Source organism: Rhinopithecus bieti, unplaced genomic scaffold (assembly GCF_001698545.2).
Source record: "Rhinopithecus bieti isolate Rb0 unplaced genomic scaffold, ASM169854v2 scaffold_12859, whole genome shotgun sequence".
Classification (NCBI taxonomy): Eukaryota; Metazoa; Chordata; class Mammalia; order Primates; family Cercopithecidae; genus Rhinopithecus; species Rhinopithecus bieti.
In genome coordinates, this window is record NW_016807388.1 from 619,551 (window position 1) to 646,955 (window position 27,405).

The 27,405-nt window shown below is 39.4% G+C and overlaps 1 protein-coding gene across 3 annotated transcripts; it reads right to left on the reverse strand.

Annotated features, from left to right (window-relative positions):
- On the reverse strand, positions 1 to 27,405 carry TRAF6 (TNF receptor associated factor 6). 3 transcript variants are annotated; one of them, XM_017881631.1, is made up of 8 exons: positions 26,472 to 27,405; positions 18,372 to 18,689; positions 14,825 to 14,975; positions 13,445 to 13,603; positions 11,503 to 11,574; positions 8,821 to 8,898; positions 6,249 to 6,900; positions 4,464 to 4,560 (listed from the first exon to the last, which is right to left on the reverse strand). In XM_017881631.1, exons 2-8 carry the CDS (start codon positions 18,665 to 18,667, stop codon positions 4,553 to 4,555), a joined length of 1,416 nt encoding a protein of 471 aa, XP_017737120.1. In that variant the 5' UTR covers positions 18,668 to 18,689; positions 26,472 to 27,405; the 3' UTR covers positions 4,464 to 4,552. The 3 variants fall into 3 exon arrangements, with proteins under 3 accessions (XP_017737118.1, XP_017737119.1, XP_017737120.1); XM_017881629.1 differs by having other exon boundaries at positions 1 to 6,900; positions 26,472 to 27,404; XM_017881630.1 differs by lacking the exon at positions 26,472 to 27,405 and adding an exon at positions 26,026 to 26,465 and having other exon boundaries at positions 1 to 6,900.

Sequence of the window (27,405 nt, forward strand, 5' to 3'; positions counted from 1 at the left end):
TATTTTAATATATAAATTTCATTTTAATGAAGAGTGCTTTCTTGTAAATACCTCAGTGCAGTACACAGGGCTGGTAAGGAAGTAATAAGTGGGCAGGGGGTAAGTATGTCAGTCTGGCATGTTTTCTTCTAAATTAATATTCAAAAAGATGCCATTCAAGAACAGTTTTGGTCATACCTTGCAACCAGTACTGAGACATGACATGAAGTGAAAACTCCAGGTGCCTTTGTGAGATAAATGTGAATCCGCATTCATAACCTGGGTTTAGAAAGATCACACTTATCTACTTACTAAAATGGAGTACTCCTTCAATCTTAAGTCAGCCTGGCAATTCAGTTGTACTGACCTGATGGAGGCCATCTGAGGTTTCACTGCCATTAGGAGCAGGGCTCATTTTATGCGTTCTGTGCATGCTGATGGTGCAGGGAGCGGTGGAAGACGTGCTGCCCCGAATCTGGATAATTCCTTTAATCCCTTCCTTCAATACAACCTGCTCTTAAAACTGAACACTGATTTTCATTCTTTTCATGATTAGTGTTTCCCCACCCTTATCTTTATATTCACTCCCTCTCGTAAAGGACGTATTTTCAGAGTCCAGATGGATTAGGATAATTGCTTACAAATTCCATGGCAACAGCAAGTTCTGAGGAACAGCAGGCTTTTTGATAAGACCATTGGATGTGTTTCAGTTTTCAAAAGTTGGATTTCATTCCACAGCTTGTCATACAGTTTATGGAATTACGAGAAGCTCCCTGGATTCACAGTGCCTTTCTTAAAAGATCCACACATTAATGAATGTTACCCATTATTTAATATCTAAATATCAAATTCTAGTTTCCACTTTACAGGGAAAAGGACATGGAGACAAAACTGGTCCATGGTCAGTGAGGAGAAAATTTGTCTCAGCTGCTAATTTCATCATCTATATGCTAAATTATACCTCTTCATCCCTCTGAGAACATAATTCTGGAAGCTTGTATAAGCAAAACAGGCCCCAAATTACATTCTCACCACAGAAATTAGATAACTTATCAAGTGCAAAATAACACGAGAATATTCTGCACAATTTATCAAGGACCTTCAAATAAATCCATTACAAAAAAAAAAAAAAAAATACCCCTTCAGGAAAAAAAAAAAAAAAAAAACCAAAAAAACAAAAAACCTAAAATTTAGCATAACAAATTTACAAAGTTTAAAATTAGCTTAAAGTGAGGGCTACATTCTAGTTACAAAGCAAATGTCACAAGTCCCCCCAAAGAACTTAAGACAAATTGATTAAAGTTGTTCAATTGTTTTAGAATGTTTTGTTTAGAGAAACCAAACTTGAAGTCTCATTAAAAGTAACATCTATCAAGTGATAAAGCAAATGTAACATAATATTCCTGCAGATTCTAGGTGGTATATGTTCACTATACAAGTCTTTCAACATTTCTGCGAAATTTCTGGGAAATTTCATAAAGTGCTGAAGAAAAAAAGCAAAAAGAGTAACATCTACGCCTTACCATCTAAAATTTACATGACAACTAAGGTACCAGAAATTGGTTGGCTTCAACTGCTGCTTTCAATAAATGTTCCTTATTACATATTTGAGTGTGTGCGATGTGCAGAAGAGGGGATTCAGCAGCAACCAGAACACATCCCCATTCCACAGAGTTTACCTTCTCCTAGGTAAACTCTTGCATAGAAGAGAACTATGGTCACTGCTGCTTGGGCGACTGTCCGAGTGGGACAGCACCTGCCTTCAGAGCTGCAGAAATCAAGAGCAGAGAGAGGCACATGCCCCAACTTCCCCATCTTAAAGGCAGGGCTAGCGTCCTGCTGAGAAAGAACTCAGAGAGGAAAAGTAGCACCACATCTCTCATTTTCTAAAATGTTTTTCACACCTAGAATGATTTTTCAGGATTTTGTAACCCGCATTTCCTGTGGGGAAAAAGCTTTAAAATATTACAGACACAAGTGACATTTAGTGAAACAACCAGGCATCTCCTTGCAAGTGTCTGTTTTTTGACTGAAAAGTGAAGGCTGTAATTGACTGTCACCATCTGCCAAGATCCATCCAATTTGATTTCATCAGATCATCTTTCTGGATACTGGGAATTTGTAAGTGCCAAGTACACTCTACAGGCACAAGGATAGAAATGGAGAAACTAACTTACAGTCCGTCATGTCAATCTGGGAGTTTAGAAAAAGCACACTTCAAAATAAAAATATAAATGACTACTTATTGCTCCTTTTTCATTTCCTTAAGGCATTTTACTGCTTAGGTTCTAAGCAACTAGGCATCACAAACAGAATCTGATGTTTTTGTTGTGTCTTGTGAGACAGTGTCACACTCTGTCACCCAGGCTGGAGTGCAGTGGCGTGATCTTGGCTCACTGCAACTTCTGCTTCCCGGGTTCAAGCGATTCCCGTGCTTCAGCCTCCCAAGTAGCTGGGATAACAGGCATGCATCATGACACCCGGCTAATTTCTGTTTTTACAGAGATGGGACTTCACCATTTTGGCCAGGCTGGTCTTGAACTCCTGGCTTCAAGCAATCCGCCAGCCTCCACCTCCCGAAGTGCTAGGATTACAGGTGTGAGCCACTGTGCCCAGCCTAATGGTATTTTATATAAAATAATGAGTAGACCTTGAAGCAAGCCCAGAAGAGAATAGTGTTAGTACATCCAAGCAATTGCTCCTCTGTAAAAAGAATGTATTCTAATTGTACACATAATTCATAAGCATGCTGTTAGTTTATCTAAGACTTACTGGTATAAAAACAGTAATGGAGAATTATACTGTGACCTGTATAATTTTACAAGGGTCACAAAAATTAATTGCTAGAGATAGTCCAATATCTCTGCATTAGTCTATCATTAGGATAAAAAACACCTGCCTTCATTCTGTTTCACTTTTTTCTACTCTTTATCCCCAAAATAAAAGTTAAATCACATTGTAGTATACCAATAAACAATCTTTGCTGCCAATGGATAGTAACAAACTACTAAACTTCAAATTAACATTCAGACTTGTTTGCCAATAGCAAAATGTATGACATACAGCAAGTTTCATCCAGCATTGGGTTGGATGCTGGGCACGGTGGCTCATGCCTGTAATCCCAGCACTTCAGGAGGCTGAGGCGGGCGGATCATCTGAGGTCAGGAGTTCCAGACCAGCCTGGCCAATATGGTGAAACTCTGTCTCTACTAAAAATACAAAAAGCATTAGCTGGGCGTGATGGCAGGTGCCTGTAATCCCAGCTACTTGGGAGGCTGAGGCAGAAGAATCTCTTGAAGCCGGGAGGCAGAGGTTGCAGTGAGCCGTGGTCGCGCCACTGCACTCCAGCCTGAGTGTCAGAGTGAGACTGTCTCAAAACAAACAAACAAACGAAAAAAGCAAAAAAATCCCTTGGTTAGACATCTCCGGAAAAAGAGGAAACAATTTCTTTTTAATTTAGCAATGTCCCAGAATAATGCCAAAAGATATGTTAAAAGATGGTTAGTAACGTACAACATAAAGCCCAAAGGCTTGTACACCCAACTGAGTGAAACTAGCATGTTTAAGAATAGAGTAGGAGACTGGGAAAATATAAGGAAGAAACCAACTTTCCAGGTTAGGGCTTAATTCTGATTGAAGTCAAAAGTTTTATTTGGAATGACAGCTTGACTCTTTTACTTTGTAGTCATGATGACTGACCAGCATAAAATAACTGGCTGGTTTATGACAAAATGCCAAATGTTGGGGGTTAAAATTGCTCATTTTATTTCAGATGTGACCCAGCCGACAGACACTAAATTAGAGGAAAGTATCAGTGTCAGCAAATAATAAGTTAAAGACATTTTCTACTGGCAAAATACCTTAGAAAGTATTGTCAGTGTTCTGGTGCTTGGAACTTAATTCGAGACAGAATGTTATGGCTGGAGGGGACTGTAGAAACATCTAGTCCAACTCATTTTACAGATGGGAAGCTTGCTGAAAACTGAAATTAGGCAAAACAAAAAAAAATTTTTTTTAAAAGACTTGAGTTAGTAGAAAAAAATAGTATCACTAAGGCAGGAAATGACTCCTCTTTGTACCTAATGCACAGCCAATGCTTTTAATAGAAATCTGACCAGGAAGTTTTTAAATATCATTTCCTTTTTTGAGCTGGGGGCGTGGAGATTGAATGTTTTGTGGCAACATTTAATTCTCTGAGAAAAGTACACATTTATTGTAGAAAATGTAAGAAATATAAGCAAGCACAAAGGAAAATAAGCCAACAAAAAGTTTAGTATATTTCCTCCAGGCTTTTTCTATGCAAATACAAAACTACTACTGTTTACTTTTTAAATGGAATTTGACAATTATTTATTCATTGTAAAACAATCACAGGAACAGCAGCAGTGTGGGTTTCCCTACGTAGAAGGTGGTATGCAGTGATTCTCAGGAGCTGGTTGGAAGGCACAGCTGAGGGACACAAACTGCCAGGAAATAATGTGGTAACTAGCCATGAGCTTGTGGTACTAATGGTGGCACGGGGAACAAAGTCTCTGCTTGACTTTTATTTTCAATCCATAACAAACTCGCCAGATCAGGAGCCTAAGGGTGGGTGGGGAGGGAGAAGAGAGAAAAAAGCAAAGGGAAAGTTCAAAATGACACTCGCTGGGGCTGAAAACCACACTCCCCGGTAGATGAGGGCCTTGGCTTTCTCTTGAAATTAAGGCTGATCTAGAACGCTGGCTGGGGACCCTGATTTGGCCTCTCTGGGGATACAATGTCATCTCTCGTTACCAGACAACTTTAAATGGTGGATGGATCTTTAGATCCTTTATAAGCTTATACTAGTTGTGGGTCTCCCTGAGAACTAGATTCCACAATATTTTATATCTCTATATAGGCCTTTAACAAATACATGGCACACAAAAAAATCATCTTTCCCTATTAGGAAAATTTGGCTACTTCCAGGATTCCACAGGATCCTTCTCAGAACCTGCAGTTGTTAGGCTACAGCAACGTACTCAAGCTAAGTTTTGATACAACCACTATGACTTCTAATCTTAGTTTGGTGACCTCTTAGGTATCTCCAATCATCTCCCAGGTTTTAAAAAATTCTCATTATAGGAAATCAATTTTGTTCTATTTAATTGAACTAAAACAGAGGGTATTCGAAAGAGCTGAAAACTTCCAGCTCACATAGCTTCTGTCACCACCAACGAGATGCCACATGGGCTGACTACTTGAGTCACTTTTAATTTTTATGTTGCTGACTGTGTGTATCTCCTGTCTTGTAAGCATTAAACAACTGAAGATACATGCAGAGCTGTGAAATTCACTCTGCAATGAATAGACAAAAAGGGTTACACAGCATACAATGAGCACTTGGTATCCACATGGTTCTCAGCATTATAAACTCTGGGGAAGATGCTACTTCGTAACCTCAAGGAAATATGTAAGCAAGGCATAGCTAACACTTAAACAAGTATTATTCAACAGACATGTTTACGCTAAATAAGTAAGGTTATATTTAGGGTTTAAACTCATCCCTGAATATCCTTAGTAACAACCTGGAGGAAAAACTGGGGTGAATGAGAACTTAAGTTTTCCAAGGATTATGGTTCAAATCCTCTGAAATCTGTAACAGGTTAAAAAAATGAGAACTCAACTTTCTAGAGCAATAACTCTTCTCGAGGGCACTAGCACGAGGCGGTAGTGATTTTCACGTTTAATATATTACATATAATACTATAAAATAGACTAAGTTTTAAGGAAAGTCCATCATTATTAAAAGTTTAGTACTCTGAGTCTGGGCTTTCTGACAATAAAATACACCGCAGCAAAAGCCCAAGAAAGCACAACAAAGAGGTATACTAACTGACAAAATAGCTGCTGCAACATGCCACAGGCACTTCAGACCTAACTTCTCTGAAAAAGCATGGAACGTGTGGATTCCCAGGAAAAAACTGCCTCAGATCATTTGTAACAGGAAGAAATAGTAAGTGACCTCTCTAACAACACTCACTAGTAGATATTACATTTTTCCTGCGGCTTATTTGCATGTTATTGAGAACAGGGCAAGGAAAGGCACTGTTTTCTCCAGGTAGTTGTTTTTGAACAAGTGAGGGCAAGCTATACCCCTGAATCAGTACTTCGTGGCTGAAAACCCTCCCTCCGAAGGCTACCCATGTCGAAGCGGGTGGAGACCTCACAGCGCACTAATAATGTGTCATCCTTAATGAAAGTTCTTTGTCTTAGGGCTTCCAGATGCATGAAAGTTACATAGCCAAAACCTTTTGGGTTCCGTGGGATTGTGGGTCGCTGGAAAGCAAGCAGGTCTGGTTTGGCATCCATTATCTCTTCATGGTTTTGCCTTACAGGTGCTTCGGACTGATCAAGAATTGTAAGGCGTATTGTACCCTGGAAGGGCCAAGGGAGGTGGCTGTCATACTCTCCTTGCATCGTGTGGACAAAAAGGGATATATAGTTTGCACAGCGCTGAGCAGTCGGTAACTGAAGGTGCAAGCGCATGCACAGTTTGTACCCGGGTTTGCCTGTGTAGAACCCAGGGCTATGAATCACAACAGGTTTCTCCTCTTCTTGACATTTCAAATGCATTCCAAAGTTGCCAATCTTCCAAATGTAAATTCCATTGCACTGCTGTGCTTCAATTTCAGCAACTTTGTCCTCAAGGGTTCGAATGGTTCGTTTGAGCTCACTTACATACGTACTCTGAGTTTCCATTTTAGCAGTCAGCTCCCGGATCTGATGGTCTTGTCTTACAAGGCGACCCTCTAACTGGTGGATAGTTTCCTGGAAATTCCGGACCTCTGAGACATACCCAGAGTCGGGTATAAGGCTCAAACTATGAACAGCCTGGGCCAACATTCTCATGTGTGACTGGGTGTTCTCTTGTAGGTGGCGTGCCAAGTGATTTCTCTGCATCTAAAAATCAAGCACGAGCCTTAGACTGGGAATAGGTACTCTGAGGAGCAGGAAAGGGACCTGGCCAGGTCAAATAAGAGGTTTTCAAGTAGTCACACCACTTCCCTCAATTCTCTACCATTTTCCTTTGCCTTCAACAGATTTTTGATCCAATGAGGCGACTCTACCTCTTAGTTCACTGAAAAACAGACTATCTGATGACTACTCTCCCAGCTTTCACTCATATACATCTCCCACCCACCTACAAAAAATGTATTTATACACATCCTTCTTTTCTGACTGAGATGCCTGTCCTCTCCAAGATTAACATTCTACCTGTGCGCTAAATGTTACCTGACCTGTTGCAACACCCCAGAGATTTTACTCAGTGATTTTTCTTCATCTTCAAACATCACTTCCTCTTTAGAATACAATTATTAAAATCTTTCCCATTAGAAAAGGACAAACCTCTCTGAAGATCTTTTGTCTCTCTCTCCAGTTAATATTAATACCATTTTCTTTTTTTTTTTTTAAAGTCAAGAATATAGTCTATCTATATCGTCTGCAATTCCCAGTATACAAATCTATTGCAAATTGGATTTTTTCCTGGCACCACACTATTCTAAGGTCATTAAGAACATCCTATTATACGAAAAACATTCATAATACAACACTTTTTTCTTATAAAAGGTCAGTCTTTAAAAAACCTAGAAAATATACATGACCAAAAAGAAAGTATGTTACCTACTATCTCACCTAACTTCCATTAACATTTTATTTCTTTCAAGTCTTTTCTCTAAGCACAAAATACAGAATTTTCCACAAACTATAACCATACCATTTTCCTCATTTTATTTTTTAAATTATTAAATGTATGTTTGTTATACATAAGTCAGGAAGAAAAAAAGTATAATGGAAAAGCAAAAGTGTAACTGCACTCTCCAAAAGGAAAGACATAACATAAACAATGATCCATCTCAGACATTTGACACTACTGATCATGAATCTTGAAACTAATTTTGGAGACCATAATAATACTTTCTCTTTGCCTGGTTCATCTGTTTCTTATACTGTTTGTTCATGGCTCTTTCCTTGGTGTACTTCTCTTTCCTGTACATACTCTATCTGATCTCAATCACACCTTCCATTATCACCACAAATCACTTCCCCAAAGCAATACTTGAGTCCTAATTTCTCTCTGGGGCTTAAGACAGCACAGCATGCATGTCAGTCCTCTCCACCTGTTCCCTAGCTGGGTGAAGTCATATCTGTAACTCAATTCATTAAAACAGATTTTTTTTTTTTTTAAACTCCACCTCCCATCAGTTCTTCCTGTGTTCACTCTTTTTTGCTGAATGGCCCTTCCGTCTACCCGGTGACAAAGGCCAGAAACCAAGAGTCATTCTAGATGCCTCCCTCTCCTTTACTCATCACATTTAGTTAGTCACATAGGCAATAGATCTTCTCTCCTAAATATGTACTGTCTCCTAGATCTATCTTCACTGTCATCACCATAATTCAAGCTGTCTTCACTTAGGTATTTCCAACAGCTCAGGTACTAGTACCTCCACCTCCACCTCCACCTCAAATCATCTACATTGCTACTGGGTTGAACTAGCACAACACAAACTAATTGTAGTTCCTCAAATCACCATGCTCACTCTCTCTTACTGGTCTTCTCTCCCTTGTCTTCTTGGAAAACTATTTCACCTGTCAAGATTCAGCCCAAAGCAACATGTTTTTTCAAGTCTGTCTGAATGCTTTAGGCATTGCTAAGTATGCCTTTGCTTCTGCTCACAGCATCCATGAATAACTCTATTATATAACTTATTACACTGCTTTATAAATCATTTACATTCTTCTTGTTATTCTCCACTACATGATGTAACTGAGTATTTTTTTACTTACATTCAAGAACTAAAAGAAAAAAAAAAATCTTACCTTTTCATGGCAACCAAAAGTACTGAATGTGCATGGAATTGGAGCTGTAGGGCAGTCTAGATCATAATGATTAGGCATCTGAAATCCAAAACAAAGGCTGAAAAATCTTCCTTGCATATCACGTTCGATGCGATAACATTTAAACTGTATTGTCAATGGCTGCTTTTGTACCACATTGGCAGTTGAATAGGTGCAGTATAAACCATCACCCACAAGGATTAAAATAACATTTACTTCCAAAAGTTATAGAGAAAGGAAATATCAACATCTCATCATAACCCCTCCAATTATTCAAAAGTCAAGAAAATGAATTTGTTCCTCTTGCTGGGCACTGGCACCCTCTAGTGGCACTTTACAGAAAAAACACCTGACAACATCTACAACTGCAAACTCAATGGACTCCCACTACGGTCTAGGCCATTTAATAGGAACCAGTCAACTGCATGCACTGAAGCCACTGACTACACCCATACTTTCCTCATGACCATCTTTCAAAAATCATCTTAACTTTTGTTAATCTGGGCATATGTTAGTTACAATGGGGAGACTCAGATGTTAGAAGGTACTTTAAACACATTAATAAAAGCTCTAAAGAAAGTCTCAGTCCTCGATTTTGGAATCTAAGACACATTCTCTAAGGTAAGATCCATTATACTCAATCATATTTTTTAAAAGAGGTGCCACACTCCCTTTAGAAATTTAATTTAGCTATAGTTGTAGATATTTCAAACAGAAAGTACCTGAGAGACCATTTATTATAATTCAATCCTTCACTTCTCAAGAGGGAACAGTGTAGAACAGGGGTCAATAAAATTTTTTGTAAAGGATCAGATAGTAAATATGGGCTGTACTGCCTCTGTCCCAAGTATTAAGCTCTACCACTGTCATATAAAAGTAGCCGTACACAAGACATACACACATGGGCATGGCTCTTTCAATAAAACTTTACAAAAACAGGCAGTGAGACAGATCTAGGGGGCAGGCCAGTTTGCTGATCCCAGATCTATTTAGAATGTCAACTTGTTAAAGATGAGAGGGCACAAATAAAACCAGTTAATACAGTTTAAAACTAGGATGAAAACCCAGGTTTTCTGACTCTTAGCGTAGGGTTTTTTCCTATATTTTCTTTTGCTGGGTTTTAATTTGTTGCATGGTTTCCTTTAAATATTAAAAGAGAGCAAAAAGGAAAATGAGTTAGGACTTCATAAGCGAAAGAAGTTTAACACCTTCAAATTAAGGCTTTGTTGGAAAAATTAATAGACTGTCAACAAACCAATGAAAAAGTTTTAAGGTTAACAAACTTGTCCAGTGACAGGTTTTGCTTGCTGCTTCTCAGTAAGGTACGTCAATAATGATCTCTGGGTTTACAGATTTCATGGGTATATAAATATTTAATGGTTAATATTCATGTTTTGTGGGAAAACTCCCCAAATGTCAGAAGACAGCAATCAGATGGAATTTTCCTTTCTCTATTAATAGTCAAAACAGTCTTTGGGCTGGGCTTGGTGGCTTGCACCTATAATTCCAGCACTGCGGGAGGCCAAAGTGGGAAGACTGCTTGAGCTCAGGAGATTGAGATCAGTCTAGGCAATATAACAAGACCCCATTTCTACAAAAAATCTAAAAAAATAAAAAATTAGCCAGGCATGGTGGTGCACACCTGTAGTCCCAGCTCCTTGGGAGGCTGAGGGAGGAGGACAGCCTGAGCCAGGAATTTGAGGCTGCAGTGAGGCATGATTGTGTCACTGCACTCCAGCTTGGGCAACAGCATGAGACTCTATCTCAAAAAACAAAAAAACAAAAAAACCCCACCATATAATTTTCTGTTTTAGTTACTACTTCTAATGATGCCCGATCGGTGGCCCACAGGACAACTGAACAGAAGGGCTACAGGTCCTGAAAATCTGCAAACTTCCCTGTATGCCTCAGGGATTACAGCTTCAATTAATATTCTCCTACTGAACAGAACTACTTTCCTTTATTTCATTGTTCTTTCTTATTCTTTCAGCCAATCTGTGGACACTTGAGAGCCTCATTTCCTGGTGTGTAAATAGATATATATCTTAGTTTTTTCTTTCTTTAAATGGGGACCCTTACTTTTGATTATTTTATCTTAAAATTGGTTTTGTTGGGAATTTTATGAATATACAAAAGCACAGGTATGATGTTAATAACTTAGGAATTCTAAGTACTTAAAAGGGCTGGATGTTTTGTTCTTCTTTAAAGTATTTATTATTTATATTAATTAATATAAAAAATTTTCACACAGCTCTAATACTTCTTCAATCTGTATTTCTTTGCCTTATTGATTTAAATTTTCAATTAAAAATCCTAACTCACTTCTTTAAGCTGTTTTATGAAAATAATAATTTATGAAAATGAGTAATACCTGTTCTCTGATGAGTATAGTATTGCAGTATTCACAGATGACATTTGCCAAAGGACAGTTCTGGTCATGGATCTAAATTTTATTCGAGAAATATAATTAAAGCATGAGAATATCTGAAAAAGTGAAAACAACTAATTTTGATAAAAAGCAATTTTTCACTATAAACAAATAAGGACATCAATTTGTATAAAGCAACAGTGAGTGAAAGTGANGATTTAAATTTTCAATTAAAAGCCTAACTCACTTCTTTAAGCTGTTTTATGAAAATAATAATTTATGAAAATGAGTAATACCTGTTCTCTGATGAGTATAGTATTGCAGTATTCACAGATGACATTTGCCAAAGGACAGTTCTGGTCATGGATCTAAATTTTATTCGAGAAATATAATTAAAGCATGAGAATATCTGAAAAGTGAAAACAACTAATTTTGATAAAAGCAATTTTCACTATAAACAAATAAGGACATCAATTTGTATAAAGCAACAGTGAGTGAAAGTGAGAGTAATATATAAAGGATATTTTCTTTCTCTTTCCCAGTGTAATAATGAGATTCATTCAACCTTCCAGCTCTTTAAAAGAGCAGGGTAGTATATAAAAAATAATTTTTCAAATTCCTTCCTTTTATCCTGAGGTGGTGCATCTGTAACTACTTTGGACATCATCTGCCGAGGCTATAATTCTCCAAAGGCAATCTTTTCCAAAATTTTCAGCAACAGCATGACAATTTAATTAAAATTTCTTGTCAGTAGAGTTAAAGAACAAATCTTTTATTAGGGCATGAGGATTTGGTGCTCAGGTTCTCATATGCCCCACAAGGGTGAGCCTTATTTTCTAGAATATAATAACTTTAGTTGATGTGCTAAGAAATAATTAGCCTTCCAGGTTAAGTCAATCCAATTTACTAAAGTTTAGAAAGAAGTTGTCGGGCTGGGCGCGGTGGCTCACGTCTGTACTCCCAGCATTTTGGGAGGCCAAAGAGGGCAGATCACCTGAGGTCAGGAGTTTGAGACCAGCCTGACTATCATAGGGAAACCCCATCTCTACTAAAAATACATAAATAGCCAGGCGTGATGGTGCAGGCCTGTAATCCCAGCTACGTGAGAGGTTGAGGCAGGAGAATTGCTTGAACCCAGGAGGCAGAGGTTGCGGTGAGCCGAGACTGCGCCATTGCATTCCAGCCTGGGCAACAAGAGTGAAACTCCATCTCAAAAGAACATAAATTATATGTTGTTATTTTATAAAAGTATACATAGGATAGGGATCAAGGGCTTAGATTTCAGTGTTAGCTTTTTTATTGGCAATATTAATACAAGTCTACTTAATCTATCTGTTTCTGAATATAAAAATTGTCCTATAATCATGATGCTGTTAGGCACCATCAAGTTTCTTTTTAAAAGATAAACTTTTGCCTGGTGCAGTGGCTCGTGCCTATAATCCCAGCACTTTGGGAGGCCGAGGCGGGCGGATCACCTGAGGTCAGGAGTTGGAGACCACACTGACCAACATGGAGAAACCCCATCTCTACTAAAAATACAAAAACATTAGCCAGGCATGGTGGTACGCGCCTGTAATCCCAGCTACTCAGGAGGCTGAGGCAGGAGAATCGTTTGAACCCAGGAGGCAGAGGTTGCGGTGAGCTAAGATCACACCATTGCACTCCAGCCTGGGCAACAAGAGCAAAACTCCATCTCAAAAAAAAAAAAAAAAGGATAAACTTTTAAATTTAAATAGAACGTACAAAATGAGAAGTAAATGTAAATACATTAAATACATTTTATATATGCAGCATGATGAAGTATCAAGGGAACATACTTTGTGGGTTTGATTTATTCTTCGTAATAATTATAACCCATTCTCTTTTTCAAAATAATTTTGTATAGATCTTATGCAGTAATTATTCTACTTGTTTGTCTCCAATCCAAAATTGGTCATTAAAACATCACGCGTGAAAGCTGATCGGCATATGCCTTTCCTAGAAGTTTTGTTACTTGCCTATCTACAATAGTGATAACTGGTATAAATGTTTTTTAAGAAAGACACGCAAATACAAATTCTATACTTATAAACTAAAATGGCTTATTGAACCTTTTCTTAAAAATCATTTTTCCCAAAATTGACAATATAGACTCAGAGTTGGAGTCACATCCTTATCTACTGCTAACCCCCTCAAGTACACATTGAAGAACAATGTTTTACGAAGTAGTGAATTTAACAACTCCAAGTTAGTACATGCCTCTTTATCTTCAAATGCCACTGATGCAGCACAGTTGTCACAAGAAACCTGTCTCCTTGGACAATCCTTCAGAATGTGAATATTAATATGGAATTTTTGGAAGGGACGTTGGCACTGCGGACAATCCACAAGAGCAAACTCACAATGTGCTTGATGATCCTATAATAAAAAAATAATGGATTAGTATTAGCCAACTCTGAAGTCTTCTACATATAATCTCTCCTAATAATATACTGTTCTCTTTCAGCAGGCTACTGAACCTACTTTGTCTAGTGCACACCACAGAACCATTCACAATGTGAACGTCTTTAGTGAATTTTTTCAAATGGTCATGGATTGCAAATTTATACAAGGAATGTGAATTCTCAAGTTCATGCATCCAAATAGGGCAGAGAGTTGGAAAGAAGTCAGATTTCCCATTTATCAATTTATTACTGTGTCAAAAAGGTCACTCTCTTTTAAGAGCTAGTAAGTAAAAGGAGCAAGTAGCATAGCCCTCTTAAACATTTACTTTCAAATATAACATTAATAATATTTAATTTCTGGTAAAAATCACCAAGTTAATAATTGATCTATCTAGTTTAAAAGCAAATTATTTTATAATCTGATTGTTTCAGTTAATCTCAAACTATAGGAGTATTCCATTTAGTTCATAATAAAATGCACAATTTAGAAAAACAGAAAAAAGTATAATGAGGATACTGAGATGATTACTTGGGACTTAGCGCTTATTTCAAAATGACAAAAATGAAGTTTTAAGATTAAAATGTGACACTTGTATTTTCTTTTTTGAGACGGAGCCTCACTCTGTTGCCCAGGCTGGAGTGCAGTGGTGCGATCTTGGCTCATTGCAACCTCTGCCTCCTGGTTTCAAGTGATTCTCTTGCTGCCGCTTCTTGAGTAGCTGGGATTACAGGTGCATGCCACCGTGCCCGGCTAATTTTTGTATTTTTAGTAAGAGACGGGGTTTCACTATATTAGTCAGGCTGGTCTCGAACTCCTGACCTCGTGATCCACCCGCCTCAGCCTTCCAAAGTGCTGGGATTACAGGGGTGAGCCACTCTGCCTGGCCAACACTTGTATTTAAAATGCTCCTCAGGTTTACTGCAGATAAAACTCACCAAAAAAGTTTATGAAACAATACTGATTTTTTAAAAAAATTACTGCTAGGCAAAGCCAGAGTAGATAAAACAGTGTATTTCTGGTTTCTACTTATATTTATATTCAATAATTAAAGGACTGGCATTAATTCAGCAAGAATTTATTAACTAATCATCATATGCTAGGTACTGGCAATACACAGATGGACATAGCAAAGTCCCTATTCTGTAGGAACTTCCTTTTATACATGCGCTAACAGCTAGAAAAGAACTTTAATACCTCAAGATGCCTCAGTTCCATCTTATGCAAACAACCTTCATGTGGACACTTCACCATCAGAGAAAGAATCTCACGTTTCGCAAAATTGTCTGGAAATAGTTGATTTTCCAGCAGTATTTCATTGTCAACTGGACATTTGTGACCTGCATCCCTAACAGAAAATACATACAACTAGATTTAAATATTCACTTTAGAAAATCCAAACAACTTTAATTCGCCATATATAAATTCTCCATTTACTGTTTCAGAAGGAAAAAACAATTTAACACATTATATTGCACGTCACCAAAATAAACTGTTCTTTTATGAAATGAGTACAACTAGCAGCATATTGATAGCCTATCAAAAGCGAAGGGATTTTTACACAGCAGGATAGAGTCCAGCTTTTTGAGAAAAATTAGCTGAGTAAGGTATTCTGGTTGGTATAAAATGAAGTGCAAGTTAAGAATGGGAATTTTGGCCGTCTGGCCTCTGTGTTGTCACACCTATACCATACACTAGAAAGATGCTCACAGTACTAATAACATGTCTATAATGCAATTGCTCAGTCATAAGTAAAAATTTAAGCACTTAGCAGTACCTCCATGAAGTCACATTTTAAAGTTTGCTCTGAAAGTGTCACTGTAACACTCCAGCTAATAGGCAACAAAAGTCCTCCTTTATTTGTATGTCTAGGGTCCAATGTGACAGAAAGTTAAAGGACCTCTACGTCCTGCTTCTCAGTGGTTTATTCTTTCTTATGCTGGAAAACACTATCCTCAGAAAAAGACAATGGGGTTGTATTGAGATGCACTTTGATTCCTTGAATGACAAACCCAATGAGAAATTTCAGAGCAGTTCCTTTAAGAACACTGGCGCTACATGTTCATTTTTAAAAAGCTTACGGGGAGACAGAAAAAAAAAAGCCTCAGACTTCTTTTTGTGGGTTGTATTTCCTTCCCAGACCACTGTCCCACTACTTTCATGAATATCTTGCTATTAAAAAGCTGCTAAAAGTTAGCTACCTTCCTGGGCATGGCTGACACCTGGTAAAAAACTACATTTCTACCTACAGGAAAATTAATGATTCATAATATGCTACCATTTTACCTAAATACAACATAAATAAAAATAATTATACACAGAAAAAAAAAGTTGAGGCTGGGCACAGTGCTCATGCCTGTAATCCCAGCACTTTGGGAGACCGAGGTGGGCAGATCACTTGAGGTCAGCAGTTCAAGACTAGACTGGACAACATGATGAAACCCCATCTGTACTAAAAATACAAAAATTCACCAGGCATAGTGGCATGCACGCCTGTAATCTCAGCTATTGGGGAGGCTGAGGCAGGAAAATCACTTGAACTTGGGAGGCAGAAGTTGCAGTGAGCCAAGATTGCACCATTGCACTCCAGCCTAGGTGACACCTCTGCATCAAAAAAAAAAAAGTTGCGGCTTTAATTCTGCTCTCATGTATAGAGCGGTCGCAATTAGGGGCAATTTTGACCCCCAGGGGATATTTTGGGACTTCTAAGAGCAGGAAAGGAGGATACTAATAGCATCCAGTGAGCAGAGGCCAGGGATGCTGCTAAAGATCCTACAACACACAGCACATTCTCCCATGACAAATAATTATCCAGCCCAAAATATCAATAATGTTGGCCGGTGCAATGGCTCATGCCTGTAATCCTAGCACTTTGAGAAGCTGAAGTGGGTGGATCACGAGGTTAGGAGTTCAAGACCAGCCTGGCCAAGATGGTGAAACCCCATCTCTACTAAAAATATAAAAAATTAGCTGGGTGTGGTGGCGGGTGCCTGTAATCCCAGCTACTCAGGAGGCTGACGCAGAGAACTGCTTGAACCCGGGAGGCAGAGGTTGCAGTGAGCTGAGATCGTGCCACTGCACTTCAGCCTGGGACACAGAGCGAGACTCCATTTCAAAAAATAAAAAATAAAATAAAATAATGTCGAGGTTGAGAAAATCTACCCAAAATAGATCTTGTAAAGTCAGCACTGTGTAATACATTTTTCCCCAAAATTGAAACAACAGACATTACCCTTTTGTGATTTAAATTAAGCCAAGTCCCGAGTATGGATGTAGTTACTCTTAAATTCAAATTTTATAGAAAAGTTAATGTAAAAGTTGGCAGATAAAAACTTTTTGGAGACTAACAAATTGCCAGGACAGACTTACAATGAATTCACTAATATAACTAGATGGCTATTTACTGAAGAACATAAAATCTGCCCCCCTTCATCCAATTTTTTGTCCTGTATAGGAATCCTTAGTCACCTAAAAAATTCCTATGTACTTTTGAATTACAGTAAAACGTATCTATTTCCGTGGAAATTGCAAGTACTTTCATTCGGTTAAAGCAACCACGATTTACTGATCATCTACTATGGGTCAGGCACTATTTCCAGAACTTGGGAAAAATCAAGAAATAAAACAGATCTAAAACTTTGCTCTCAAGAAGCTTATAATCCAGTGGGGCAGACAATAAACACATAAATTTTTTGGTGCTTTAGAAGGCAGAAAGTGCTAAGGGAAAAAAGAAAAGTAGAGCCAGGTGGAGAGACTGGGAGTGTTTGGCAAGAAGGGTGGAACCACACTGTGGTATAAACAGGGTGGTGAGGGGACCTATGAGAAGGTGACATTTGAGCCAAAGTGGAAGAGTTAAGGGGTTAGCTGTGGCAAGAGTGTTGCAAACAGAAGAGCTAAAGCCACTCACCAAGGTAGGAGTGTGCGTGACACGTTCAAGGAATAGCAAAGAGGGAATGAATGGGTAGAAGGACAAAGCGCAGCAGAAAAGAGGTCAGGAAATGAATCATGGGCCTATTATACAGGGTCATAAGGAGTTTAGCTTTTACTCTCAGATACCCTGCTACAATGGTCTGAGCAGAGATGACACCATCTTACTTATTTTACTAGGTTCTCTCTGGCTGTTACATTGAGAACAGCCTGGAAGAAGGCAAGAATAGAAAACAGGAGGCCTGTTAGAGAGCTGGTGGTGATTCACAACAGGATGGTGGTAGAGGGAGGAAGTGAGTAGGGACTGGATTTTGGATATATTATGAAGGTAGAGCCTTCAGGTAATACTTTCTTTAAAAATACTGGTAATTTTACAGTTGACCATACACTTTAGGTAATAGGCAAGATTTAACATGCCTAAAATCACAATAACTGATTGCTTACAGTCAGTATTCTTTGTGTGGTTGAGATTATCCTTCTCTAGTAGCATCATAATTTAAGGTACATTTAAAAAATACTATTTTCTTTAAAGCATAGAGTCACTCCCCAGTCTGCATTAGAACTGCTTTAAGTAAAAGTAGCAAATTATTTACTTACTTATCCAAGGGTCAAGAGAGGAGGAGATTCAGGTCACTTTTCACAAAACAGTGGAAACTGGGATAAGAATCTAACTTTCTCAATTTTCTGTCCATTGTTCTTTTTTCCTAAGTAGCTTTTAATGTGTAAGACTACTTTTGGGATGTTCCATGTTCTATGTAATAATGTTCTCTGCATCTGGTTCTGTTATAGGACACCATTCTTTCTTATGCTCACGTACCTTATTGATTTTATGATGCAGGCTTTGCAGAACCTATGGCCGCATGGTGTTTGCACTGCTTCTCGTAGTGCCATCAAGCAGATGGGGCATTCGTACTTGCTTTCTAGGGGTGGGTCAAATTCTACATCATATCCCTGGATCTCCTCCATAAATGAGCTGGAGAGGTTCCCCGTGCTGGCAGTTCCACTCACACTATCATCTTTTGTTGCAGCGCTACAGGAGCTGGCCATGGCCACACAGCAGTCACTTTCAGACTGGCTGGATCCACAGCTGTTTTCACAGTTTAGCAGACTCATAGTAACTTGATTATCACTTGCTCTGTAGAAACAAGAAAAAATGCCTTTATAAGAAACGCACACACTCACACCCCACACATATATACCATAGCTTATCTATACAAGTCACTTTTTAATTCATGTACCTCAGCTGTAATTTACAGAAAACTTTTAAAAGTGTTTTGAGCTTTTTCACGACTATTATAAGTTACCTGATTCTCTCCTTCAATAAATATATATTATTATTTGTGCAAATCACTTGGAGCACACAAAGAAAGCTAGGTCCCTTCAGAAGTTCATGATCTAGTAGAATGACAGCATATAAAGTTAAAAAGGGAGAAGCACCTCAGTTGTAATACTCTTCTATATCACAATTATCTGTTTATATGTCTGTTTCCTGTGATTGAGCTAAATATTTTAATTTCCATTTCCTCAGTACTTAGCACAAGATTTTTCATACAGTAAGTGTTCACTAAGCATTGCTAAAGAACTTATCCATGTTGTTGAAGTTCCTTCAAGTATCCTGAGCTGAAGGGAATAGTATGACTAGCAGCTCGGTGCCAGGAAAAGCAGTACACAAGGAATCAGGTGATCATGTGCCACTGTCAGATGCGTGATTAGAGCAAGTTACTTAAGCATTTAGATCTTGGTTTCTTTTCTAGCTCTAAAATTCTATAGGGACTTCTAAATGCTCAGTGTGGAGATTTCTATTAGGTATTAAAATAGAATTGAAAAGTGTATTTTATGTCCTTTTGCCTTCAATCAGGTCAAGTGACTATGTTTCATTATTAATGACTGGAAAAACAAGTGATGTTTTGTTTGCCTATGGAAAACTATCGGTTTCACGAGCAGAGGAGATACCCTCAAATTCTAAACCATTATGGTATTCACAAGTGAGAAGCTAATATTTAAGAGCAATTCACAGCCCATGTAACCATATCTGTATTTTAAATAATTACTTTAGAAAAAAATTTCTAGTATGTGCCAGATATCATTCTAGAGACAGAATGTAGGCCTCCAGTCACATTCTCCTGCTTGTCTCACTTTTACGTAAAATTCCTTGCTGCCACTGCACCAAATCAAAGATTAAGACAGGAGTACTCAATCCTTTTACCACTACAAATACCTTTTTATTCTTTTCAAAGATTCTCAGTAGCACTTGATGACCACCTACAATGAGGCACTATTCTGGTTGGAAAGGCAGTGCTAATAAGTGGTGATGAGCTCAGGTGCTGGAATTGAATGATACAAATTCAACTCTTTTCTTCCATTTATGAGCTGGGCAAATTATATAACCTTTCTGTGCTTCAATTTTCTCATCTGTAAAATGGTTCTAACAATAAAATCCACCTGAGTTACTCAGAGGATTAAATGTGTTAATATGTGCAAAGCACTTAGAACACTGCCAGGCAGTAAGAATGAGTTACTACAACAACTTCATGTAGTATTTTACTTAAGTTTTGTTATCGCCACTTATCAAAGTGGTAGTTATGGAGCTTAAAAGGTTAAGTAACTTACCCAAGACTACCCAACTAATAAGTAACAGAGTTGGGATCAGAACCCAAGTCTACATGACCTTGGAGCTTTGCACTTTGCACTACACTACTTTTATCCATGTTTTGACCAATTTGTCCATGAAGCTGCATTTATAATTTATTTGCCTTTATTTTATTACACTAAAGAAACTTGGCATGTAGTTTACTTGTTTAGGTTTTTTTTTTTTTTTTTTTTTTCTGGAGACAGAGTCTCACTCTGCTGCTCAGGCTGGAGTGCAATGGTGCAATCTCAACTCACTGCAACCCCTGCCTTCTGGGTTCAAGCAATTCTCCTGCCTCAGCATCCCCAATAGCTGGGATTACAGGCACCTGCCACCACGCCCAGCTAATTTTTGTATTTAGTAGAAACGGGCTTTTGCCATGTTGGCCAGGTTGGTCTGAACTCCTCACCTCAAACAATCCACTTGCCCTGGCCTCCCAAAGTGTTGAGATTACAGGCATGAACCCTCGTGCCTGGCTGTGGTTTATTTAGTTTTGATACAGTATGCCCTAAGTTAAAAATAGCTCCCATAGCCTTGCTATATCCGATGTGGACTCCTAGGGAAGGTTCATACAGATTGAAAGGAAGCAAACAATGACAAGACAGCAGAAAATAGCAGAACTAGTCACTACAGCTGAGTCATAAAATAGGGTACAGGGCCCCCTTTATACCTTCCAAATCTGAGGACAAATGATGCTGTTATGCTACACTAGGGTATATATCCTTTGTTATCTTTATTCCCATATATAGGCATACTCAGACAGTTTGGGTTCAGTTCCAAACCACCGCAATAATCCAAATACCATAATAAAGCAAGTAATACAAATTTTTTGGTTTCTTAGTACATATAAAAAGTCATGTTTATACTATACAGTAGTCTATTAAGTGTGCAATAACATTATGTCTAAACAGGCAATGCATATACCTTAACTGAAAAACACCTTATTGCTAAAAACTGCTAGTGATTATCTGAGCCTTCAGCGAGCTGTAATATTTTTTGCTGGTAGAGAGTCCTGCCTCAATGTTGATGGCTGTTGACTGATCAGGTTGGTGATTGCTGATGGCTGGGGTGGCTGTGAAAACTTCTTAAAATACAACAATGAAGTTTGCTACCAAGAAGTATTTCTCTGTAGCACGTGATGCTGTTTGATAGCATTTTCCCTCAGAACTTCTTTCAAAAATAGTGTTAATCCTCTCAAATTCTGCCACTGCTTTATCAACTAAGTTTGTAGAATATTCTACATCCTTTGTTGTTATTTCAACAATGTTCACAGCATCTTCACCAGGAGTTGACTCCATCTCAAAAAACCAATTTCTTTGCTCATCCATAAGGAGCAACTGTTCATCTGTTCAAGTTTTACCACGAGACTGCAGAAATTCAGTCGTATCTTCAGACTCCACTTCTAATTCTAGTTCTCTTGCTATTTCTACCATGTCTTCAGTGACTTCTAATGAAGTCCTGAACCCCTCAAAGTCATCCATGAGGGCTTCTTTCAAGTTCAACTTCTTTCAAACTCCTGTTAAGGCTGAGATATTGACCTCCTCCCATGAGTCACAAACGTTCTTAATGGCATCGAGAAAGGTGAATCCTTTCCAGAAAGTTTCAATTTACTTTGTCCAGATCCATCAGAGGACTCACTCTCTATGGCAGCTATAGCCTTATGAAATGTATGCTTTAAATAATAAGACTTGGAAGTCTAAATGACTCCTTGATCCATGGGTTACAGAATGAATGTTATATTAGCAGGCATGAAAACAACATTAATCTTGAACATCTCCATCAGAGCTCTTGGGTGATTAGGTGCATTGTTAATGAGCAGTAACATTTTGAAAGGCATCTCTTTTTCCTAAACAGTTCTTTACAGCGGGCTTAAAATATTCAGTAAACTACGCTGTAAACAGATACGCTGTCATCCAGGCTTTGTTGTTACCTTTATAAGGCACAGGCAGAGTAGATTTAGTATAATTATTAAGGGCCCTAGGAGTTTCAAAAGTGTAAATGAGCACTGGTGTCAACTCATAGTCACCAGCTGCATTAGCCCCTAACAAGAGTCATCAGCCTGTCCTTTAAAATTCTGAAGTCAGGAACAGACTTGTCTATAGCTATGAACATTCTAGGTGGCATCTTTTTCCAAATTTGTTGTTTGGTGTAGCCACCTTCATCAATGATCGCAGCTAGATCTTCTGGATAATGTGCTGTAGTTTCACATCAACACTTGCTCTTTCACCTTCCACTTTTATGTTAGTGAGATGGGTTTCTTTCCTTAAACCTCATAAACCAATCTCTGTTAGCTTCCAACTTTTCTTCTGCAGCTTCCTCACCTCCCTCCAACTTTACAGAATTGAAGAGAATTAGGACCTTGCTCTGGATTAGGTTTTGGCTTAAGGAAATGTTGTGGCTGGTTTGATCTTCCATCCAGACCACTACAGCTCTCTCCGTATCAGCAATAAGGCTGTCTCACTTTCTTATTAGTGAGTTCACTGGAGTACCACTTTTAATTTCCTTCAACAACTTTTCCTTTGTATTCACAACTTGGCTAAATGGCCCATTTTGGCTTCTGATGTGCTTTCTTCAGTAAGCATAATTATTTCTAGCTTTTGATTTAAAGTGACAGACCTGTGGCTCTTTGGTTCACTTGAACACTTAGAGGCCATTGCAGGATTATTAACTGGTCTAATTTCAAAACTGTTGTGTCTAATTTCAATATTGCTGTGTCTCAGGGGAGTAGGAAGGCCTGAGGACAGGGACAGTAAGGATACCAGCTGGTCAGTGGAGCAGTCAGAGCTCTCATATTAAGTTCATCATCTTATATGGGTGTGGTTCATGTACCCCAAAACAACAATTACAACAGTAACATCAAAAATCATTGATCACAGATCACTATAACAGATATAATGAAGTTTTAAATATTGCAAGAATTACAAAAATGTGACAGACAAATGCAGAGTGAGCACATGCTGTTGGGAAAACGGCATGGAAAGACTTGTACAATACAGGGTTCACATAAATCTTCAACATGCTGAAGAAAAAAAAAGCAGTATCCGTGAAGTGCAAAAAACCAGTGCTATAAAATGAGGTATACAGTATACCTCATTTTATTTTTGTGTCCAATTACTTCCTTAGGTAAATTTCCTAGAGGAAGAATTGTTGGATCAGAGGGTATGTAACTTTTTAAGCTTTCTGATAGATAATCCTGGTTATCCAATATGTGTCAAAGACATTCTAATTTCCACTCCCACAAGCATGGTATATACGCAGGAGTCCATTTTTCTCTACCCTTGACAATATTAGGTATTGAACCATTTTTTTAAAAGTAAAATCACTTTTGAGAAATTAGTATTTGTTATTTGGTTATAGGACATAGATCCAAGTGCTGGCCAGAAGACAAAGGCAGAAATTATGAAGCTAGGTGTATCTTTTCTTTTCTGCCCAAATGTCCAGTTCAAAATTTTGTTTATTGGACGGTCTATACACTGCCTGCTTCCAATCCAGTTCAAAAGGCTTGAAGGTCTTTAGGTTTGAAGAGACCTTTTATAGCTAATGTGTTCCTAAGAAAATCTGTCTAATCAGTTATAACTCCTTAAAAGGAACTCCACTGTAGGAATGCAGTGTGACATAAAAGTGAGCATGTTCAAAATCTATTTGCCTTCAAGTTTCACATTACTTTCCATGCTTTAAGAAGCAATCCAGAGCTTTCTATTTTCCAAATAAACTTTTTCACATAGTCACCCTTTAAGTCCATAGTATATAGTTCCATATAATTGAACATAAACGGAAAATTAAGCTAAAACAGTTCTTGACTGCCACTTAGCATTTTGTTTCCTCTTTCTTTGGTAAGTTAAAACATTTTGTCCCTTTAGTTTTAAGGATCGCAATGAGTTAAGGAAAAATCACCTTTCTAACTTAATTATAATGATAACTAATACTAAGAGAAGAACAAAAAGTGCTTTGTGTCAGTTACAGAAGGAAATAAAAGATGATCTGGCATGCATGCAGAAAATATTGTGCTCTCTCAGGATTTTTTTTTACTTTTTAACCTCCTACTGTGTCATAGGAGCTGCTACAAAAGCAGGCTGGAGATAGAACTTTGATTTTACATAAGAAAGAATATGTTTTTGTAAAATATATATATATTTTGTCAGGGTCCTGCTCTATTGCCCAGTCTGGAGTGCAATGGCACGATCATGGCTCACTGCAGCCTCCACCTCCTAGGCTGAAGTGATCCTCCCACCTCAGTCTCCCAAGTAGCTAGGACTACAGGTGTGTGCCACCAAGCCTGGTTAATTTTTGTATTTTTTGTAGAGACAAGGTTTTGCCATGTTGCCCAGGCTGGTCTCAAGCTATCCTCCCACCTCAGCCTCCCGAAGTGCTGGGATTACAGGCATGAGCCATTATGCCAGGCCTAAAATAAAAATTTCTTACAGCCTCTATTCTACTTACTTACGTGGCCTTCTACAGGAATTAATAAAGGAATGGAACAAATATAAATCGTTCCTTAACTTGTATGTTAAGAGTGTCCTGATTGTAATTCCCTTTTGCAGTTGTGAAATCTAATAAGTACTACCTTAAATATTGTGGAATGTAACTACTGCTAACTTACTTCAACTGTAAAATGAGTAGTACTGAAAACAGTCTTGTCATAAATCATGATTTAAATTCACAAATTAGTGTCTGGGTGTACATTATCATCAAAGGAGAATACTGTAAAATGTCTTGGGGGAGGCGGAAGTAGGATGATGTACAAAATGTTTGTCCTCCAAGGCAGATGCTAAGGAGATATGAGCCAAGTTAAAAGAAGTCAACGGGTTATGTCTTAAATGAGTCAATTTTAAGTCAACTGAAATTCATACATGAGTAAACATGTAACTTATTAAAGTAAAAACCATGTAAATAGGAGAAATTACCTTTAATTTCCTACTAGCTTTAGAAACAGAAACTGTTTACCAGCTTCTTAAATTTCTAAAGTGTGAAGATGTACAAATACTCCAATGGCCAAGAGATGCTGCAAAATATTCAGCTGTTGTGCCTTAACTTTGAATCCAAATTCAAGGGGCATTCCCCTTCCCGGGCACTATTTATTCTGCTCCAGGAGGCAAGGATTTGAACTTCTCTCCAAATCTAAGTGGCCAAAAGTTTATCGGCATCATATGCCCAAATTTATCACAGAGAAGACCTCATGTTACAATTCTGAAATATGTGGTGCATGCAGGCTGAAACTCTGATGTAATCCTGTACCCACCACATGCCCAACTCCTTCCTAGAGTCATAAAAGAGGCCACATTGTTCTCACCTATACTCTCAGCCTCAAAATCAGAAAAGCCCCTTTCCCTTCCCTAGCAACCAAAAGAGAATGAATGAAATGACAGCGGCCAAGTTCACAAGGCCAACACAGAATTTCTTTACCAGTTTTTCTCGTTTCTATATGGAACCTGTGTAACAAGACATTCAGTAATAGTAATCTGCTCCCAGAGAAAGAAACAATCAAATACCATACAGCGAAGCTGCTAATACTTTAGGTGCTTTCTGTTCACATTCAAGACAGTCCTAACTCTGCTGGAGTTCCCCTAAAGTCAAATACTAGGAACAGCTTTATCAACCCGGCGTCTGGAACAGTCGCTCGAACTACCGAGTGCAGGGGTGGGGGAGGAAACATTCGTGTCATCTGAGCCTTTTTTTTTTTAAACTCGCTGCCTGAGACTTCTATCGAGTTCAACAGAGAATCCAAAAATAGCTTTCCCATGACAGTGACAGACGGAGTCGCCAGGAACGTAAAGGATTTTTTAAAAATTTAAGCAAGTGTTTGTTCCAAGGAGCGGAAAACTGCAGGACGCAATTTCCTTACCTGGGAAGGGGAAAAAGCGGAGTGAGGGGAGCAAGGTTGAGGAAGGCGACGCGGGGTTTTTCAGGGGGTGGAGTGAGCGAGGAAGAGGCGGCCCAGGGAGCAGAGGTCAGGGGACAGGGAACTGCGTCCACGACCTGCGGGAAGCCTGGAATCAGAGACCGCGTCCCGACCAGCGGGAAGCGAGGGGCAGGGAACGGTGTCCTCGACCAGCGTGAAGCGAGAGGACAGGGGCGGCGTCCGCGACCTGTGGGAAGCAAGGGAGCAGGGGCGGCGTCCCTGACCTGTGAAAAGCGAAGGGACAGGGCAGGCGTCCCCGACTGGTGGGGAGCGAGGGGACAGGGACAGCGTCCCCGACCTGCCGAGAGCGAAAGGGTGGGGGGCGGCGTCCCTGACCGCTGGGAAGCGAGGCTGCGGCCGCCAGAAGGAGGCGCCTGAAGGAGACCCACCACTCAAGCGCGCAGGGAGGCCGAACCAGGCGGACAGGGCTCCCCTGCGAGCCGCACGACTCCGCTCAGCCAAGGTGCTGGTAGAGGACGGATACAGACACTGCGCGCCGAGACGTGGCTGCTGGGACGTCAAACTCTGGGTCTAACGGGCTCCGTCGCCATCTCCGCGAGCCGTCCCCAGGCCTAGCCCCAGCTGCGGACGCCACTGCTTCCGCCTTCTCTGCTGGCTGCGGCGAGCGAGGGGCAGGGAGCCCGTGGGGGAGGAGACAGAGCGGCCAACTTCGGCGAGAGTGCCCCCTGGCGGTGATCCTCCAGGCGGGCTGTGGCGCTGGCCCGGCGGGTCCTCCGCCCCGCCGCCTGGCTTTCTTCCAGCTCGCGTGTCCCACCTGGGAATTCGTTGCGCCGCACAGCCAAACCCGAGTATGTCAATGGGTGTGTGTTGGAATGGGGATGGCGACGACAAGATCACTCCCCGAATAACTTAATTTGGTGAGCAGCAATGACAGTAGTAATCCCAAATTGCGCTTTTATAGCACTCCTATCCCAGCAGGAGAAAACCTCAGCTGGGCTAGATCGCTTGACCTTCAGGAATTCTTAAATCCCTCCCCAGCTCCACCTTCCTTGCCCAGGAAGTTTCCGCGATCCATAGAACCCTCTATTATTACCTGCTCTTCCCCTTCATCCGGTCCAAGGGAGTCAGCCCTTGCATTAAATATTTCTTTGAATTTCCTGCCAACAACACCAGCCCTTTGTTTTTCTCTGTCATGGGAAAGCTATTTTAAATCCCTTGTTTAACTGGTCATAAACGTCTAGGGAATGTACCACGCATTTTGCTGGAGAAGCACAAAAGATTTTCATCCACCTCTGCGTATTTGGTTCATCGTCCACCTCTTAGGGGAGGTTTTCCAGGATAGTGGTCATGTGTATGTATCCT

What these genes read in the sequence shown, in the direction of transcription:
- TRAF6 (XM_017881629.1), bottom strand. Translation starts at nt 18,667, where the DNA reads ATGAGTCTGCTAAACTGTGAAAACAGCTGTGGATCCAGCCAGTCTGAA. An exon ending in TGGAACTGAGGCATCTTGAG is followed by an intron (nt 13,604 to 14,824) that starts GTATTAAAGTTC and finishes TTTTTATTATAG; the next exon opens with GATCATCAAGCACATTGTGA. An exon ending in CTTTTGGTTGCCATGAAAAG is followed by an intron (nt 6,901 to 8,820) that starts GTAAGATTTTTT and finishes CTTGATTTTTAG; the next exon opens with ATGCAGAGAAATCACTTGGC.